Here is a 19801-nt window from a genome sequence, read left to right as displayed (position 1 = left end):
AAACAACTGGCCATCAGATTAGTAATAAAAAAGGATGCCATCCAGGACAGGATTTTCCCTGTTATTGACCAATCACTGAGCATATTAAACCCATACTTGCATGATTATAATAATCTTAATGCTGACTGTATAATCAGTCTGCCACAGTTCCTGTCAGGTTCTGTTTTTATGATACACTAAACACAGGACAGACCTCTGGAATAACGGATTTTGTTTTTTTTATTTCAGGGGTTTTTCACTTCCAGCTGAGCATGGTTAAGTATGCACAATATGTTGTATTGTATTTTTTATTGGTGAATGGCTACAAGTTAATAATCAGGTTACCCAGATCTTTCACACAAATCTATAAAAAAATATTGTAGTAAAGTTAAGGTCGAAAGTATAAGGAGAAGATTGCATCATACTGGATAACTACTAACAAAAGAGAGGATGACATGTTTCTTGGATTCAGTGTAAAGCACTCAAATTGCCATTTGGAGCAGATCATAACTCTTAACAATAAAACTCTTAGCTATAAAAATATTGTTCATTCTGTACTGTGCTTAAGTAGCAAATTCTGAGCAGAATCTGTCACACTGCCCTCTACTGGGCATGTTAAAGGATTAGTTTACTTCCAGAATAAAAAGATGTGCATTTGTGGTTAAAAAGTATACACAATGTTTGTTTGTTTTTAGAAAATGACTGATCGTTTCATTAGATAAGAAACGTATTCCTCAGCTGGGATTGTGTAGAGCCCTTTGAAGCTGCATTGAAACATAAACACACTTTCTCTCCTTCTTTCCCTCATTCCTTCTCTGGAGATTCTGAGTCCTTCAAAGTTCCAGCTATTTGATGGTAACACATGTTTTGACCACATTACATATTTCACAATGACAGAGTTTCCACTGTGGCATATCTAGCCTGTGCTTCTGATGGTGCTCAGTGGGGAAGATGCTGCTCTCTTCTTTGTTTTGTTTCAGTTTTCTTTCATCTAAAAACCCCAGGAGCTACTCAAGGACTTTCAGTTCTTCATTCATCTCTCTCGGTTGATTACAGTAATGTTATTGTGATATTAAGCTGTGTTGATTTATAAGGCGGAAAAGAAAACAGCTCACTTAGTAAAGGGAAAACAGAGAAATTAACAGAGAAAACCCCCCAAAATGATGGTTTGTTTTGTGCAGAATACTGCATTTTATACACTGAACACTGCCTACTATTTTTTTTTTAACTAGTTTGCAAACAATGCACTGACTTATTAAGTAAGCTGACACCCTCTTATTTTGCATGTTTAATTCACAACATTCAGTTATCTTTAATAACAAATGGTTAGTTAGCCTTTTTAAAAACTGATGAGTTAAAATATTTCTGCTTTTGGCAAGAAAAATTTAGCATTTTTATTCATTACACTGAAAATGGAAGGTCAGGTGAAGCTCATTGCATTATGGGATACAGATACATACGTTTTCAAAAATTATATAGATCATTTAGGAAATTTGCATACTTCAAAAAGTGTACATACTGCAGAAAGTTTAGTATGCCAGGAAGTGTAGTATAGTTGTACACTACCTTTCAAAAGTTTGGGATCAGTACATTTTTTTAAAGAAATTCATACTTTTATTTAACAAGGACATATTAAATCAATCAAAAATAACAGTAAATACATTTATAATTTTGCAAAAGATTTCAAATAAAAGCTTTTCTTTTGAACCTTATATTCTTTAAAGAACCCTGAAATAAAATGTTATCAGTGATTTCAAAAGATGTTTCTTGAGCACCAAATCAGCATATTAGAATGATTTCTGAAGGATTATGACAGTGTAGACTGGAGTAATGATGCTGAAAATTCAGCTTTACCATCAGAGGAATAAATTCCATTTCAAAATATATTAAAATAGAAAACAGATATTTTAAGCTCTAATAATATTTGACAATATTACCATTTTCCTTTATTTTTGATCAAATGAATGCATAAAACATCTAAAACTGACTTTGCTGACTCCAAACGTTTGACCCGAACTTTACGGTTGCATTAGATTGTGTTGATTTCTCGTGAAGTTGGTTTAAAAAGAAAGCAAACAGCATATTGAAAATTATCATGCAGTGTCATGGCAACAAGGGATCATAGATTCTTGAGAATGTCTCTGTGACTCACAGATTATAGATAATTACAACCTCCAGGAAGAACTTGTATTGCCTGGCACGTCATAACACAGAGAGATACGCCACTATTGAAGGTTCCCTCCCAGCGCCCTCTAGCTCCAGCTCTCTCTGCCTGCGTCAGCTCAGCTTATAACTCTTCTGGTGACGCTTGTGCAGCACAGCAGTCCAAAATCTGACCATAAATCTACCCATACATACACAGAATGGACTAGATTCACATTTTATTTATCCCTCAGGTTATTGCAAGCACCTTTGGCAGTGTAGACATTATAGCTGGCTCGTCGGTCGGGTACAATGACGACAGGCACACAGAGTTGGGAGGTTGCAGGCAGGAAGTGGGAGATTTCCTGGAATGTGTGTTTTTCCCCCCACAGTGGTGCAATAACAGAACTCTCGTTACTCATGTTGATGTGCTCCATAGGTTCACAGGCCCTGTGCGTGTGTGTGTTTACGTGTATTTGTGTGTGTGAGTCCACCACAGGAGGAGAGACTGACTGGAGACTGCAGTTGTACTCTAGGGAGGTTTAGATTCAGTATGTCTCTATTGGTGTCGACAGGACAGATATCCTCAGCCTCCCCAGGGGTCTAAACACGCTCCCTAAGATTCCCTCTAAGCTTGTTTCTTAAGCCCACCCCCCATGCCTCCCCACCTGAAACTAAACACCAGAAAAACACTCAACAAATTAGACATTTTGCTCTGTATATGTCTATAGGGATAGTTCACCCAAAAATGAAAATTCTGTCATCATTTACTCACATTCATTTTCCTAAACCTGTATGATTTTCTTTTTTCCACAAAGCACAAAAGATGTTTAGCCGAATGTTCACGCTGCTCTTTTCCATACAATGAAAGTGAATGGTGCCCAGAGGTTATTAAGCATTATATTAAAAAAAGACAAAAAAAACACCAAACATCAAACCTGTGTGAGACATCTTGATGCATTTAAATTCATTTAAAACACTCTTTTGACACACTAGTTTATTTATTTTGTATTTTGTCTTTGAAGAAGAATTTGAATTTTCTTTGATGTATAGAATTTATTTGAAACAGAAATCTTTTATAACAACGTAAAAGTCTTTACTCTCACTTTTGATCAATCTAATGCATCCTTGCTAAAAAAAAGTATTCATTTGAAAAGAACTTTAAAAAAGTAAAAAAAATAAAATAAAAAATCCCAACACTGCGTCAAATTATTTACTGTGTTTGATAGCATTCTATGGCAGAAATACCCAATAGAAATTACATTTTGAACATGTTTTAAATAAATGGTCTAGCTAGTCTAGATAAGGCTTATTTTTTATTTTTATGGCTTGCATTTTATGTATCCTACATGTACACGAATAATATTTTCATATGCCCATTTCAGGGAATGTGAAAAAAATCATATGGGTTTGGAACGAAATGAAGGGGAATAATTATTTTTTAAGGGACAAAGTTCTTAAATGAAGACAAAAGTTTGGCGAACTATTGCTTAAACAGGTTGCATTTTTGCAGATTAGTGGTCAGTCAATATAGATTTAGTTCCCACTCCTTGAATGTAATCAAATGATACAGCATGTTTCCTTTAGAGATTGGCATCACTACTGTTGTAGTAGTGGTTGTGCATATAGATACACACTATCTCTATCTATTCCCAAGGGCTATAGCAGTGTATGAGATCAGAGGTGTGTGAGTGTGTCAGCTGGGTCCAGCCCAAGCGCCTGCCATTTGTCAGACTTTGTTGTCGTGCACTGCAATGACATCACTCCCTTTTGAAAGCAAACAGCTGTCCCTTGAAGTGGACCAAGAGGTCATGACCTCTCCCACTGCTTCTCCACGCTTCCCAGAGCCCTCGAGGAGCAGCCGAGCAGAGGACACCCAGTCAGACCGGCCTGGGAACTGGAGTGGATCCCAGAAAATGAGGGTTTCCCCTCTGGAGCCCCACTTCCCTTGCTGACCGGCCTTCTCTGACCAGACCACTCCTCTGTATGTCCCCTGCTTAAACACACTCATTGAATTTGTTGTGACTGTAGGCATGATGTTGAGGGTGATAGTTTGGTTTGAGGGAGTTGATAGGTTGTCAGGGTTCTTCTGTGGTTACTCACATGCACTTTTACTAATACAATCTTGGTCCTGGTTTCTAGAATATTAACCACAATGATTAACCATAGCGCTTGACTAAATTCCATGTAAATGGAAATTTCAGATTGAAAATTATTTGCTCTTGGACTAGACTCAACAACATTTGGGTTTTATTTTGGAAAGTGCCTTCAGAAGCAACCTTTAAAAGTGCTATATAAAAAATGAAGTATTATTTATTATTATTTACATTTTAATTAGCTTCTAGCATAGAAAAAAGTTCTGATGTTTCCCAGAACCGCTTTTTGTAAGAGATACATTTGATCTATTTTTTTAATTAAACTAATCCATTAACATTTACGTAAAATATGCAAAATTTAAGGAAAAATAGTAACCTGGCAACCTGTGATCAATTAAAAATGTCATACTATTGATTAGTCTAGTAAATTTCTGTTAACGTTTTACAAGTTACACTAGGTTAAGCTACTCTAGAGGAGTATACAGTACCCTAATTGGGTTGGGAAAGTCCGCCTTGAATTTAATGCGAGCAGCTACTGGTAGCCAGTGCAAATTGATGAACATAGGTGTGACATCCAAGTCCTCCAGGCAGAACCCAAGGTTAAACCCCCCATTCAAAAGCACAATAAGGTTCCATTTGGTAACTTAATTAAATAAAGTAGTTAACATGAACTAACAATGAAAAAAAAAAATTTTTGCAATTATTAATCTTAAGTAATAATTGATCTTAGTAAATGTTGATTTCAGCATTTACTAATACATTATTAAAATAAAAAAGTATCTAGCTAACAATGAATAGTTTTATTTCCATTAACTTTAACAAAGATTAATAAATACTGTAGCACATTTATTGCTCTTTGTTAGTTAATTTTAGTTAATGGATTAACTAATGTTAATGGGACCTTAAAGGATTGCCAATCTAACCCATGAATGTGCTACTGACACCTGTGCTGTTATTTTAGTTCAAATGTTCTCTGCTGAATGGCTAAATAAAAGAATACAATCTATATATACTATTTTATACATACTTTATATACAATCTAATATAAACTTTAAATGTTTGGGATTGAGCAGCATTGCCTGTAAAATGTGTTTAGTTTGAGGGAGTACTCTTTGAATCTTTTTGAATTCATTTAACTAGCCCTTGAGGTTTATGATCTCACCGCTGGCCTTATTAAGATGGAAGTGATGGCCAGAAAGCATTGACCTGCTTTCTTTTGTGCTCCCCAGCAGTGTGGCTGTATGAACGATCACACTGATTCTCTATGGTGTCTTAATTGTCCTCTAGGATGCGTACATGTAGCTAGATGAATGAGAGCCTGAGTGTGTGTGTGTGAGAATGAATGGCCACATGACACCTGTTAATTTCAACCTTGTCTTCACTGGGTTCAAACAAATGAAAAGCCAGACGTCCTGCACATAAGGGACATAATGGAAAATCCTTTCATCCAGACAGTCAACTACAGCGTCAGCCTTCCTTGTATTGTCTCTTTGAGTTCAGTCATCCAGTCATATCAGAATCTTTCCATCTTGAGCCATTTGAAGTTGCGATGTAATGGAAGTAGCAACAGGTCGTTTCTTCTTTACTGTGACGTAGATCCAAGTGAAACAGATTACTGAAAAATGAAAAAAAAAAAAAGTAGATCGGGGACTTGGTTCAATCTACTGATTGTTGATTGCATGGAGGCAGATCTGAACATGAACTTGCAGTAGATTGTAAGAAAATGGCACAGTTTAAGCAGACTAAATGATTGGAGAAGTCGAGTTTCATCAAAAGATCAAGTTATGATATTTTAATTAAAAATTATGAGGTCAAAAAAGAAAGAATGAAAGGAAGGAAGAAAGGAAAAGAAACATGCATGGAGCACAATAAGATCAATAATATGCATTCAATAAAAAAAATTAAAGGCATGATTTTTTGTATTATATATTTTTTTCAATAAATACAGCCATGATAATCAATGTTTAAATTAATTGTTTAGCTAAAATCTAATTTTACCTTACTATTTTGATATACTTACTATTTTGACAGCTACCTTCACCATCCACTTGCACTGTATGAAAAAATAAAACAGCTTGAACATTCTGCTAAACATCTACTTTTCACAAATATAATACAATTCTCGAGTCACATGAGGGTGAGTAGATGATAGACTTTTTATTTTTGCGTGCATTGTTCGTTCTCGGCCGTTTAAAAAGTTTCTTCAGTGTTAATGTTGATGTTCAGTGCAGATCGATGATGGTGTACAAAAGTTATTTAAAAATGTACGCAGCATTCCAAAATAAAAAGGAATAGAAAGCAAACTGCTACAGAGGGAGGGAGGGAGTGAGTGAGTGCAGTGGGCGAAGTTGTGTCATTCAGTAAGCGGGGGTGGACTGCAGAGCCAGAGGGAGTGAGCGAGGGGAGCAGCTTGAGACTCCAGAGATCCGTGACGGACTGTGTGTGTGTGCGTGCGCGCGCTGGAGGAGAACAATTCACACAGGATAGCTCTGCGTACTATATTTGAAAACATTTTACCCTTTCTCGCTGGACTTGGGCTGTGTTCTAATGCCTCTACCGGACGATGAGAGAGGCCCTCACCATGAAATTCGCTTGGAAAGCTAAAATGGTAAGAAGTCGCGGTTCGTTTGCCCCCTGCACACTGTTGATTTTGCGGCTTTGAGCTACTAGACTCGGGAACGACAGGAGAGAGGGTGGGGGAAAGACGAGAGCTCGGAGTGGAGGATAAAGAAGAATTTGGGAGGGGAGGGGATATAAATAATGTTTTTAAATTACATTTTACTATAGTAATATATCGCACTCGTCTGTTTATGATCCACACGCTGACTTTGGATCTGAAAGTCTCCACGTAGGCGGCGGTTCCCATTAGTTTCTCCCTCTAGAAATACTTCTACTTTTATGATGAACAGCCTCCAGGCTGCAGACGAAAACAAAGTTCCAAAATAAAAAGGAATAGAAAGCAAACTGCTACAGAGGGAGGGAGTGAGTGAGTGAGTGAGTGCAGTGGGCGGAGTTGTGTCATTCAGTAAGCGGGGGTGGACTGCAGAGCCAGAGGGAGTGAGCGAGGGGAGCAGCTTGAGACTCCAGAGATCCGTGACGGACTGTGTGTGTGTGCGTGCGCGCGCTGGAGGAGAACAATTCACACAGGATAGCTCTGCGTACTATATTTGAAAACATTTTACCCTTTCTCGCTGGACTTGGGCTGTGTTCTAATGCCTCTACCGGACGATGAGAGAGGCCCTCACCATGAAATTCGCTTGGAAAGCTAAAATGGTAAGAAGTCGCGGTTCGTTTGCCCCCTGCACACTGTTGATTTTGCGGCTTTGAGCTACTAGACTCGGGAACGACAGGAGAGAGGGTGGGGGAAAGACGAGAGCTCGGAGTGGAGGATAAAGAAGAATTTGGGAGGGGAGGGGATATAAATAATGTTTTTAAATTACATTTTACTATAGTAATATATCGCACTCGTCTGTTTATGATCCACACGCTGACTTTGGATCTGAAAGTCTCCACGTAGGCGGCGGTTCCCATTAGTTTCTCCCTCTAGAAATACTTCTACTTTTATGATGAACAGCCTCCAGGCTGCAGACGAAAACAAAGCGGACAGGTGGGCTTAAACCCACTTGTTATTGGTGAGGGGGTGTTTCTTATGGACTTTGGGGTTGTGTTGATTTTGTGTGCAGGCTGTAGGGGGTAGAAAACGCCTCTGATTGGGATGATAACATGGTCAGCATCCTTTCATTGTTTGTTTACAGGATTTTAGGGACCTAAACAGAGTCCTCAACTGTCCCACAGATTTTAAATCCATTCGTTGTAATGCTTTTTCAGGGCTTTCATTATTGTTAAAAATATAGTGTTTAAATAAATAAGTTACCTGACCACATAAAGTCTCATAGACAATTTTAATTGACAAAGTATATACTTATTATTTTATCAGATATTTATTACATTTTCACTTTAGACAGATTCTTTATATGCATTCAGAGTATTTATTCATCAGTTTTTGCGTTCTCTAGGAGTAGAACCCATGGAATTGGCATTGCTCTTCATTAATAATATAATAATAGTTGAGCAGCAGCAAAAATAAAAATAAAAGCAATAAATGTTAATAAAATGAAGTAATAAATAAAATGATAAGAAAAAGCCAGTGATAAAAATAGTAATAACAATTTATAATAAAATTAGGGGTGGGCGAAAATTTATACCGGTATTATCGTGGACGGTTTGATATGGCACACCCCTAAATACAATAGAATTAAACTGAATAAAATAAACTAGTTAAACCTGATAATTAAAGCTAATAAACCTAACCTCAAAGAGCTCCCATCTAATCTGACCGCATGCGGCTACAGTACTAGAACTCCACTTTTTTATTTCAGAGAAAAACTATTTTGTTTCCTCATATGTAGCCCCACCCTCTCTAATATCTGCCTGTGCCGCTGAGCAGGTTTTGGAAAACATTTCTTCCAGTACAAAGGGGCAGTACAGTGCATAGACTGTGGATTTGGCAGGGTCCGGGCAGCGGGTGTGCAGACCTCCTACCATTGATTTTGAGTGCGTACTGCATGACTCATCCAGCTGAGTATTTCTCTGGACACACTGTACAGGAAACGGCCCGGGAAATACAGACAGACTGATCCACTTCATTCCAGGGACAGTTACTCTTTCAGGCGCATAAAACTGCAGACGTAGTCTGGATGTGCTGCAATACTTAAAAGGCTCAGTATGGAGATGTTTTTAATGTCAGGGTTGTTGACTTTGAAATGTACTATCACGCTTTGTACAAATACATATACACACCCATATAGCTAAATATTTAAGATTGGAGGGGACAGAATTAAAAATTTTTAAATCTTCATTAAAAAACCCACATTAGTCTTAGAGTCCTCAATGTGGTGATTAAACCTCTGTATACACACCAATCTTTTGTTGTGTTTTAGTTTTCCTGATGTTCATGCTTCCTATTTAGCATGGTTTTGGATGAATTCACATGGAAACTATACACACCAATCTTTTGTTGTGTTTTAGTTTTCCTGATGTTCAGAAATACTTTTTGGTACCCAAGAGCGCTGGATACACTTGTTGGACCTATTTAGCATGGTTTTGGATGAATTCAAATGGAAACACAAACTTCTGACTTTCACAGTAATCCAAGGACAGGTCCATGATGCCACAGTGCAGCCAGACTTTTTCCAGACTTCTGGAATCTTTTTGGAAAAAAAGTCTGGTGACATCGTTCGTGAAACAGCAATATTTCACAAAATTCCTTTAGGTGCATTTTTTAGTGTGCATAAAGGCAACAGTTTATTAAATATATAAACATCTGTGTTCATTTCAAGTCTTCCCACAGTCTCTTGAGTATGCACTGCAAAAAAAAACAATAAAATAAATTTAAATAAAATACATAAATATATAAAATAACCACATTTTTAAAAATGAAACCGTCTTAATGTCTTATGAGATAGCATAACATGTTAACAGTTGTTTTCAGACTAACATTAGTCTTCACAATAGGGTTTCGAGTATCACAGCTCTACTTTATTGTTATTAACTGAAGTGGGCAGAATTTATCGATATTCTCTCTCTGACAGTTTAATATGAACCTTAAGCTGTGCACAGCCTGAAAGGCTCCACTCACCCAGACACTTAATGTTGGTCATCCCATTATACTGTTTGTATTTGTGTGTGTCTGTCTGACTGAGAAAGCCTATGTGTGTGTATGATTATGTTTACAGACTTCTCTAAGTTTGGTCCTTGAACTCCGAGGCTGGATGGAGAAATCCTTCACTGTTAAGAGTCTGTAAAAGCTCTTAGGCTGATTTTTAAAACTCAATGCCAGCTCTGATCTCATTTCTCCTCTCTCCCCCTCTCTCTGTCTCCTTCCTCCGAATGAGTTATCATTTTCTCTCCTCCACTCACTCCCATCATTGCTGTCAGTCTTTTGATACAAAAATTTAAAGCCAGACTTCCTGTTTATGCCGAACTGAGACATATTGTTCCCCAGTTTTACGCCATGACATTCCAAATGGAGTAACGTTGATTGTTTTCTCTCTCTGCAGAGCTCTGTGCAGGACTGGGGAGAGGAGGTTGAGGAAGGAGCCATATACAACGTGACGCTGAAGAGGGTTCAAATCCAGCAGGCGGCTAACAAAGGCGCAAGATGGCTGGGGGTGAGAGGAGGCCTTTGATCTGAATGCACTTCCAGTCTTATTTAAAGAAACACTTTGACTGCCCATGCTGGGCTGGCCAGACAGTAGGGCATATTAAGGGTGATTTTGTAAAGCTTTTTACGGATGTATTTAGTTGTGGGGTTCTTATAGTGTTCTGGTTTATGTCTTAATGGATGGTTGCAAGAAAACACATAAAACTTTATATAGGGTTGTTTGTTTGGTAAAAGTAAAAGCTTTTACTAATTCTAATTATTAATTCACCCCAAAAATGAAAGTTCTGTCACATTTATTTACATTCATGTCATTCCAAACCTGTATTACTTTCTTACACACAAAATAAGATATTTAAAAAAATGTTGAGTTGTTTTGAACCCCATCAGCTTTTATTCCTTAATGTTATCACTACTTATCATGTGTTTTAGTGACAGGAAAACATTAAAGTCTGTTCTCTGTTGCACGTTTTCAACCAAAAATTTGCTGCATGTGTTTCAAGGTTTATACAACAATTGTTATTTTATGAAGGCATGTTATGGCTCCGTTCCGTATTACATTGGTGAATATGGTATATTCTGTTGCTTTAACCTTGAATAACTTTTTCCATATTGCCAACACCCTTCTGAATCAACATCAGAAAACAAAGCACTTATGAGCTGATGTGATTTCCATTGGGCTTTAGTTTGTTGTAATACAGCTGTTTTTACATTAAATGGGTGTTGAGTGAAAACACAGTTAATTTAATGTAGAATAATTTCATAAATATGACATTCATGATTGCGCTGATTTGAAAAGCAAGTAGCAGCTATAAAAATGTAAACGCAGAAATTTGAAGAAAGCACATTTCTTACGTTCCAACATCAGTTAGATCCTAGAGAGGTCATGGTGCTGAATGTTTGACCTAGTTTTGGCGCCTGCAACTCAATCACTTTATTTTTTGGTCTAGAAGATTTAGTATTCTTGCTTTGTCACTGACATTCACTTTTTTGTGGCCTGCTTTTAAATAGATTTTTTTTTTTTGTGTGAACTGTATTTTTTATATATTTTTTTTCAAATAATGAAGTATTTTTAAGAAGTCTGCTGACTTTCCAGTGTTTCTCGGAGAGGGAGGAGGAGGGTTGCTCTGATTAAAAGCAGATTGTAGAGTTTCCTGTTGTAGTGTGCTTGCAGTACCAAGGTCTAGTTCTTTTTCTTCCCTGTTTATTTCTGCTTTTCTCCTTCTGTTTCTCTGCACGATACTTAAATGCATGCTTAAAAAATTGACTTCCTTTTATATTACTCTCAAAGTATTTTCCTTTGCTTTCTCAGGCGGAGGGTGACCGCTTGCCCCCAGGTCACACAGTCAGCCAGTTGGAGACGTGTAAGATCAGGAGTATCCGGGCGGGGACACTGGAGCGCTTGGTAGAGACACTCCTCACAGCGTTCGGTGATAATGACCTGACCTACACCAGCATCTTCCTCTCCACGTACAGGGCTTTTGCTACTACGCAGACTGTACTGGAATTGCTGCTGGACAGGTGTGTACTCTTGTGTGCATGTTTTTGATTGGACACATCATAAATGTCAGGTGAAACCTGCGTGCATTCTGACTGGCTGTTTTGAATGTTCATGTTTGCATGTATGCTTAGTGAAGAGAGGTCGCATTTTGTGGTCATGCATCTTAGCAAGTAGAAATGTCTATCTTGGTATTCAAGGTATTAATGTAAACACAGTCGGTTAAGTTGCATGAATGTAAACAGGCTAAGCAAAAAATTGGATGTGTGTCAAAATATGAGATCTACAGGGATCCCACAGTCTTGGAAGACATGGAAATACTTGGAAATTTCAAATGTGTGATTTCCAGGCCTGGAAAATTCATGGAAATTTCTATGGTCAATATATATTTTTTCTAGTTATGTTCAGTTCTAATGTATTTCTTTCACTAGATATTGGTTTTTATAAAAGCAATCTTTATAAACTTATTTTTAAAAAATCCATACCTAGTCATCTGGAAAAGTCATGGTAATTTATTTGTCTGGAAATGTGGAAAACCTGGATCTATGCATTAAATACATCTAAATACATTATTTATTTTATTAATTTCATACCTGATATATTTTATAATGGAAAAATCATAATGTATTTATCTGAAAATGTGGGAACTGTGGATCTATGCGTTACACTATACAGTTTAAATGCATCTAAATACATTCTTTTTTTATTTAATTTTCATATAGATTTTATATTTTATAAAGATAAAAAGTTATCTGAAAATGTGGGAACCATGGATCTATGCAATATACTTTCACAGTTTAAATGCATCTAAGTATTATTTTATTACTAAATATTATTTTATTTTGTTTTATTTTCATACCTGATGTTTTATATTTTATAATGCTTGTTTTGAATTATTATCTGTTGTTTTAAAATAAAAAATAAATTATGAGTGTTTTGGATATTAAAAAAACTTTAACAGTTAAAAGTGGACTATATGGGAAATATTAAGTAATAAAAAAAATAGTCATTAAAAATACAATACAATACGATAAAAAAAACGTTCAAACATTGTTCAGTGGTTACTGCCTTTACTATTGGTCAGCATGCTCACAGGTTGGTTTCTCTCTTCTTTCTCAGGTATGGTAGTTTTGAGGATTGTGAGGGGGAGCGTAACCAGTGTCGGACTGGAGAGAGCAGAGTTGCTGTGAGAACGTGAGTTCTGTCATCATCTTGGTTATCTGTGCCGCTGTATCAGCAGTGACTTCCGAGCAGCTCTTGTGTTTGTTGTTTCATTTCCATGGAAGCTTAAAAATAGAGGTCAAACTCTGTGATATTTTGTGCATGCATGTGTGTGAGTTTGGAAGCAATTAGAAATAAAAGGGAACTGATGAATGATGGTGTTTGGTTGCTGCATGAATCACAGCATTGCAGCTGAATTGTACTATGAGAGATTCCCTCACTAGATTGTGCCATCTGGTTTTCTCTGGTTTATACAAACATCTATGTGTTATTTTTTTTCAGTGCTTTGGCCTCTATTCTAAGAGCCTGGTTAGATCAGTGTCCAGAGGACTTCCAGGAACCTCCATCATATCTGAGCTTGCATCGTGTGCTGGGTTTCCTGCAGAAGGCCATGCCAGGCTCAGAGCCAATGCGCCGGGCTCAGAGTCTTCTAGAACAATTGCGTGTCCAGGCCAGCCTAGAGAATGAGACTGAAGGTAAGTCATATCCAGTTACTGTTAATAATTTTATCCATCCTATCTAACTTCTTGCCTCTTTGTTTATTCATGGTTGTTGTCTTCTATGCATACAAAAACACCTGCTGTCCGTTCGTTGCAGGAGGCTTTCAGTACAACAACCCTTTCTGTCTTGGGGAAGATGAAGAAGTGGAGATCGATTTGCAGGAGGACTTCTTCTCCTTTGAGGTTGACCTCGTAGCAGAGCAGCTGACTTATATGGATGCGGTGAGAGAGAGAAACCTAGATTAAATCAGTGCTATGGAAACATGAAATATTATTTTGCACATTTTTTGGCTCAAGCTATGAAATATGTCCTTCTTTCCACAGCTGTTGTTTAAGAAGGTGGTTCCTCATCACTGTTTGGGTGCTATCTGGTCTCAGCGTGATAAAAAGGATGGCAAACAGAGTGCACCCACTATCCGTGCCACCATCACCCAGTTCAATGCGGTAACGGCGTGTGTGGTCAGCACCATCCTCCGTCAGAGGCAGATGCGCCCGCATTTGCGTGCTCGCATCATCCAGCGCTGGATCGACATTGCACAGGTGCATAACCCAACACACACACAAATACATGCTCATGACTTATGATTTGGTCACGTTTAAACTTGTCAACCCCAGGCTCATTAGAACTAAATCAGTCTGCAGCACTGTAGTGTTGAGTGACTTTCTAGCAATACTTTAGATTTCCTGGCAAAGATAAAACCTGGTGTTGATCTGGAATTTTCTTGGAGCATTTGGGTAAAGAGTGACACCTAATCTATGTCATTGTAAGACATAACTGTTTTAGATGAGATCTAGATAAACCAAAGTAGACATCATAATGACTTTCAACCTCCCAAAGGATTTTTGATAAAGTCTCATTAGGCCCATTTGTAAATGAAAATGTGTAAACATGGATTAACATGTTCTCAGGAGTGTCGCATTCGTAAGAACTTCTCATCTCTGAGAGCCATAGTATCGGCGCTGCAGTCCAACCCCATCTACAGACTGAAGAGAGCGTGGGCATCTGTTTCCAAGTAAGTTCTGTCAATAAACAAGCCTGATTTCTAAAAATGTATATAGACTGGTTAAATTATTAAAATCATTTTAATAATATTGGTTGTTTACCTGTTATGTTATGGTTGCTAGTAAAGTGTCTAGATGGATATAGACTACCATTCAAAAGTTGGGGATCACTTATTTATTTATTTTTTAAGAAATGTATACTTTTGTTCCGCAAGGACACATTCAATTGATCAAAAATGACAGTAAAAACATTTAAAATTTTGCAAAAGATTTATTTCGAATAAATGTTGTTCTTAAAGTGTTCTATCCTATCAAAGCATGCTGAAAAAGACAATATATCACAGTTTCCACACTTGATTGAGCTGCACAACTATTTTCAACTGATCATAATAAGAAATATTATTAAGCATTTTAAGAATGATTTCTGAAGGATCATGTGACACTGAAGACTGGAGTAATGATAAAAAAATTCTGCTTTTCCATCACAGAAATAAATTACATTTGAAAATATATTCAAATAGGAAAGAGTCATTTTAAATTGTAATATTTCACAATCTTACTGTTTTTACTGTATTTTTATCAAATAAATGCTGTCTTGGTGAATCTTGGTAAATGCTATCTTGGTGAATCAAACTTTTGAACAGTTGTGTATTCTGTAGTGACTTTTTGGGATGATATTAAGAATGACATGTTCATACTCTTTGATTGTTTTTGTTCCACTCTGCTACATTAGAGATAGTATGCAGATGTTTGAAGAGCTTTCTGATATTTTCTCCGACCAGAATAATTACCTTACAAGCAGGGAACTGCTAATGCGGGTGAGCTCACGCACACACCTCTTTTTCTCAGTTCTGTTGTCTTTTCTCTTTGCACAGAATCATTTACGTTAGTGTTCCCTAATAACTAGGCCAATGTGGAATCAAAAATATTTTTTTTATCTATTGCATCCTGTGTTTGTGTTTTGAAAATATGTTTATTTATTACATTTTAGGCTAATTTAATGATGCTTTCAGCTACCAATAAGAGTGTATTACTCTCAACTCTATTTAACACCCAAAAAACAGTACAGAAAATGGAGGAAAATTCTGCCAATTCTTCCTGAGCCTACTAAAAACTAACTCTGATCTTAACAGGAGGGCACCTCGAAATTTGCCAGTCTGGACAGCTGTGCCAAAGATCACCAGAAAAGATCCCAAAAGAGACTGCAGTTACAGAAAGAGATGGTGAGTTAGTAAAAACGAAAACCTGTGTCAATATGTAATTTGAAAATGAGTTAAATATTGTGTTTAACGTTACGTTCACGTTACCTTAAAGCTAACAAAAATGTATCTTAACTTTTTTGTCTCCAGGGTGCCATGCAGGGGACGATCCCATACCTGGGTACATTTCTCACAGATTTGACCATGCTTGATACAGCACTGCCTGACCAAGTTGAGGTGAGTCAGCTGCACACCCACCACACATTTCCAGACAAAAAAGATAACCTTTTAAAGAATTATCTCTGTTATTATTGACCTAACATTCCCAGACCTCTGACTTATTCATTATCAAGGTTTATTTTACCTTCTTTTGGATTGTTTCACAAGAACATGAGTCAGAATTTTTCATGAGTAAAATCATGAGGAGAATCTGGGCTAAAGTCTCTTTCTGTGCTTCACAGGGAGGACTGATTAATTTTGAAAAGCGGCGCAGAGTAAGTACAACATTCCTTATTATTTGGTCTTTATTATAGTCAAAACATCTGTTGAATCTCTTATTCATGGCTATAGGCATTTAGATTTGAGGGAATGTTGAACGAAATCTCTCTTTGCAGGAGTTTGAAGTGATCGCTCAGATCAAGCTCCTGCAGTCTGCGTGCAATAGTTACTGTCTGACCCCTGATCCCGCATTTCTGCGCTGGTTTAAAAGTCAGCCTCAGTACTCAGAGGAGGAGAGGTACACTTTTTTTTCACTTTGTACCCTTTTTTTCTCAACTGAAAATTGTGTAAGTCTTAAAAAGTATAATTCTCTCACATTTCCTACAGCTATGCGCTGTCGTGTGAAGTTGAAGGATTGGGAGACAACAGCCCAACGTCACCAAAACCCCGCAAGAGTATGGTGAAGAGATTAAGCCTGTGAGTGACCTAAAACCAAAATCTTGACATCTGAATCAATCGCGTTTTCGCGTCATTTATACTAATATACTCCAAAAGGTTACATTTTAAATTAAGATTTTTAAATACATATATGCGTTTAAAAATTTCCCATGGAAACAAACCAAATACAACTTGCCATAACAGGAATAAATGATTAAAATATAGTTATTTAAAAATATATGAAAATGGAAAACGGTTATTTTAAACTGAAAAAAAAAAATTTTCTCGCAATTTTACAGTTTTTACTGCATTTTTAATTTCAAGAAAGGAAGCCTTGGTGCGCATAAGAGCACAATTTTACCGACCCCAAACTTTGAACGGTAATGCATGTTCAAAGAGGAAGACAAATTCTTAAAATGTATTTAAAGTCTCTTTTTGTCCTCACTAGACTCTTCTTAGGAACTGATGCCACGAACACAAGCTCTCCTGTGAGAGAGAGTCCTCGATCGCCTCCTACTGGCAGCTCTGGGGAGAGCATGGACTCGGTCAGTGTGTCTTCCAGTGACTCTAGTCCCTCAGAGAGTGAAGGCATGACACCCACACACTCTATAGACACTCATCTGAAGAAGGTACAAACATCTTAAATCCTAACAAAATTATTGATATACCATTGTATTAAAATAATGTATTAAATGCACATCTGTTTGGTTACCGTAGCTGTCCGATTCTTCCTCCTGCACCTCATTGCACTCCATGGACACCTCCTCTTCTACAGCCAGCGCTTCCATATCTCTGGCCTCCCCGACCCTGCCTGGGCCCCCTTGCATGCATCGGCGCTCGATCTCGTTGCTGCCCATGTCCCCCACATCACCCGGTTTTCCGCCTGCCTATAACACACAAGCTCAGGATGCGTGCATCATCCGCGTAAGCCTTGAACAGGGAAACGGAAACCTCTACAAGAGTATCATGGTTAGTGAGGAATTAAATATTATTAATCTACTTTTATCAGTGTGCACAATCTATTCTTGCATATCCATACAAGTATATTGGCCCATTGTTAATGCAGTATATTGGTCAAATATTATGATTAGTTACTGATAGACTACCTGCAACGGTTATTAGTAAACTAAAACCATAAAAAAACATTCTCTTTACTTGAAATAATATAAACGTTAGCTGAAATAAATTTAATTTCACCAAGTTGCCATCATTTCTCATTTCTCACGAAAACTGAAATAAAAATTAATATATATTACAAACTACAAAAAAAGGACAAAACACACAACAAAATTACTAAAACTTTAACTAAAATTAAAATGGAAAATAAAATAATAAATTCTGATAATAAAAAAACTATAACAGTATCTCAGTGATACCAAAATAATACATCCAAACCCACTTTTCAGTTTAAGAGTTGTCTTATATTAAATGTTATTTAAAAATGCTAATTATTATTGTTATTTAGTGTAACTAATATGTGTTTCAAATCAGGCAGACATGCCTGTAAAAATAATTAATACATTTGATTTAAAACTGTGGTGTGGGGACTGGTCAAATATCATGATAAATTGTGATTTATTTTATTCTATTGACAGCCACAGATTTTACCAGAAAGAAATAAAAGCAAAACTTCTTATAATTTTGTGGTATAGTGTTCATCTCATTCATAAGGTGTTCATCTCTCCTTCCTTGCAATGTACATAAGTTCAGAGTACTGTAGAAATGATTTAAATTCAGTACTTAATAAAAAATCATCACCATTATTATTATTGAATTTGAAAATGTTTCTCATCAGGTTTATACATCCAACATATTATTATTATATGTTATATAATATATTAAATAAATAGAAATATTATAAATAATTATATAAATATTTCCAGATTCCATTTTAGTGATTTAATTTGGCTTTAGTACAATGACAATATAACAGCCAATTATTTAAATATTTATTTTTATTGTTCTCAAACAGTATAAAAATGTGCAGAAGAACAGTATACAAAATTTTTCAGAGGATCATCATATTTAGAGGTTTTTGGAAAAAGCTTTAAAATCCCTGTTCTAATAGCACTAAATTAAGAGAGAGGAGACTTTCTGATGTAAAATGCATCATTGTTTCTCCACGCAGCTGACCAGTCAGGACAAAACTCCAGCTGTGATCTCTCGAGCCATGGCCAAACACAACCTGGAGGGTGAGCAGGCCGCTGACTACGAGCTGGTGCAGGTCATCTCTGAGGAGAGAGGTACGACATTAAAACTTGTGTATCTGGCACATTATGAAATGTTGTTTAGGTTTGTTATGGTGGAATGCCATCGTCACATTCGCAACCTTTTTTCCCTCTTTCTCCAGAATTGGTCATCCCCGACAACGCCAACGTGTTTTACGCCATGAGCACATCTGCGAACTTTGACTTCCTATTGCGTCTGCGTGGTTCTGAGGGGAGGCCGGTTCAGCTGCGCAGTCGTTGCAGCTCCACACTACCGCGCACACAGCAACGCTCCAGTCTGTCCCTCAGACTCAGCAAGGTCACTTGATGTGATGCAGAACCAGTCTCTCCAGGCATTTCATGATTACAGGTGTCAGTGCAATAGGTCTGTAATCATTGAGAGATGTTATGGCAGCCTGTTTTGGCACTGACACTATTGTGGACGTCTTCAGGCAAGTTGGAACAGTGCACGTCAACAGAGAAAGTTTGAATATATTTGTAAATACCTCACCCAGCTCTGCAGCACAGTCTCTGAGGACGCGCCCCGGGATGCCATCCGGACCGGCTGCTTTCTGTGTGTTGATTTTACGTAGAGTCCTTATCACCTCAGCAGGCTGAATGACAAATGTCTGGCTGTTTGTAGCAGAAGCTTGACTGATAGTAGTCCCAATTCTGTTCACTTCAAAGCGGCTGAAGAACTGGTTGAGCTGCTCTGCCTCTGAAGCACTGCTGTTGGTCAGGCTACTACTGTTATTCTGTCCAGTGATGTAGCGAATCCCCTGCCATGCCCGGCGGGGGTCGAAGTTGGTGAAATGATTCTCAATTTTCTGCCTGTAGGTCGTTTTTGCATCCCTGATGCCCTTCTTTAGGTTCAGCCTGGCTGTGATGTGCTATACTGCTGTATGTTTAAAGCTGAATTAC

The 19801-nt window shown here is 37.4% G+C and overlaps 1 protein-coding gene across 5 annotated transcripts in view; it reads left to right on the top strand.

Annotated features, from left to right (window-relative positions):
* Positions 1 to 19801, top strand: part of LOC107750730 (ral guanine nucleotide dissociation stimulator-like 1) — a 32894-nt gene that overhangs the window by 5395 nt on the left and 7698 nt on the right. The window contains exons 1-18 of one of the 5 annotated variants that reach the window (XM_016566279.1): positions 7256 to 7490; positions 10277 to 10387; positions 11690 to 11898; positions 12995 to 13069; positions 13379 to 13572; positions 13694 to 13818; positions 13921 to 14136; positions 14506 to 14609; positions 15332 to 15416; positions 15732 to 15821; positions 15948 to 16034; positions 16259 to 16291; positions 16412 to 16533; positions 16623 to 16712; positions 17122 to 17302; positions 17391 to 17642; positions 18802 to 18916; positions 19024 to 19208. In XM_016566279.1, the coding sequence (XP_016421765.1) occupies positions 7446 to 7490; positions 10277 to 10387; positions 11690 to 11898; positions 12995 to 13069; positions 13379 to 13572; positions 13694 to 13818; positions 13921 to 14136; positions 14506 to 14609; positions 15332 to 15416; positions 15732 to 15821; positions 15948 to 16034; positions 16259 to 16291; positions 16412 to 16533; positions 16623 to 16712; positions 17122 to 17302; positions 17391 to 17642; positions 18802 to 18916; positions 19024 to 19208 (2319 nt within the window). In that variant the 5' untranslated portion in view covers positions 7256 to 7445. Of the gene's footprint in view, positions 1 to 6613; positions 6826 to 7255; positions 7491 to 10276; positions 10388 to 11689; positions 11899 to 12994; positions 13070 to 13378; positions 13573 to 13693; positions 13819 to 13920; positions 14137 to 14505; positions 14610 to 15331; positions 15417 to 15731; positions 15822 to 15947; positions 16035 to 16258; positions 16292 to 16411; positions 16534 to 16622; positions 16713 to 17121; positions 17303 to 17390; positions 17643 to 18801; positions 18917 to 19023; positions 19209 to 19801 lie in introns of those variants that run through there. The other 4 variants (XM_016566255.1, XM_016566271.1, XM_016566262.1 and 1 more) reach the window with 4 other exon arrangements.

This window comes from Sinocyclocheilus rhinocerous, unplaced genomic scaffold (assembly GCF_001515625.1).
Source record: "Sinocyclocheilus rhinocerous isolate Xijiao unplaced genomic scaffold, SAMN03320098_v1.1 scaffold2267, whole genome shotgun sequence".
In the NCBI taxonomy this organism is placed as follows: domain Eukaryota; kingdom Metazoa; phylum Chordata; class Actinopteri; order Cypriniformes; family Cyprinidae; genus Sinocyclocheilus; species Sinocyclocheilus rhinocerous.
The sequence above is the reverse complement of the archived record's forward strand: the minus strand, read 5'-3'. Positions and strand labels throughout refer to the sequence as shown.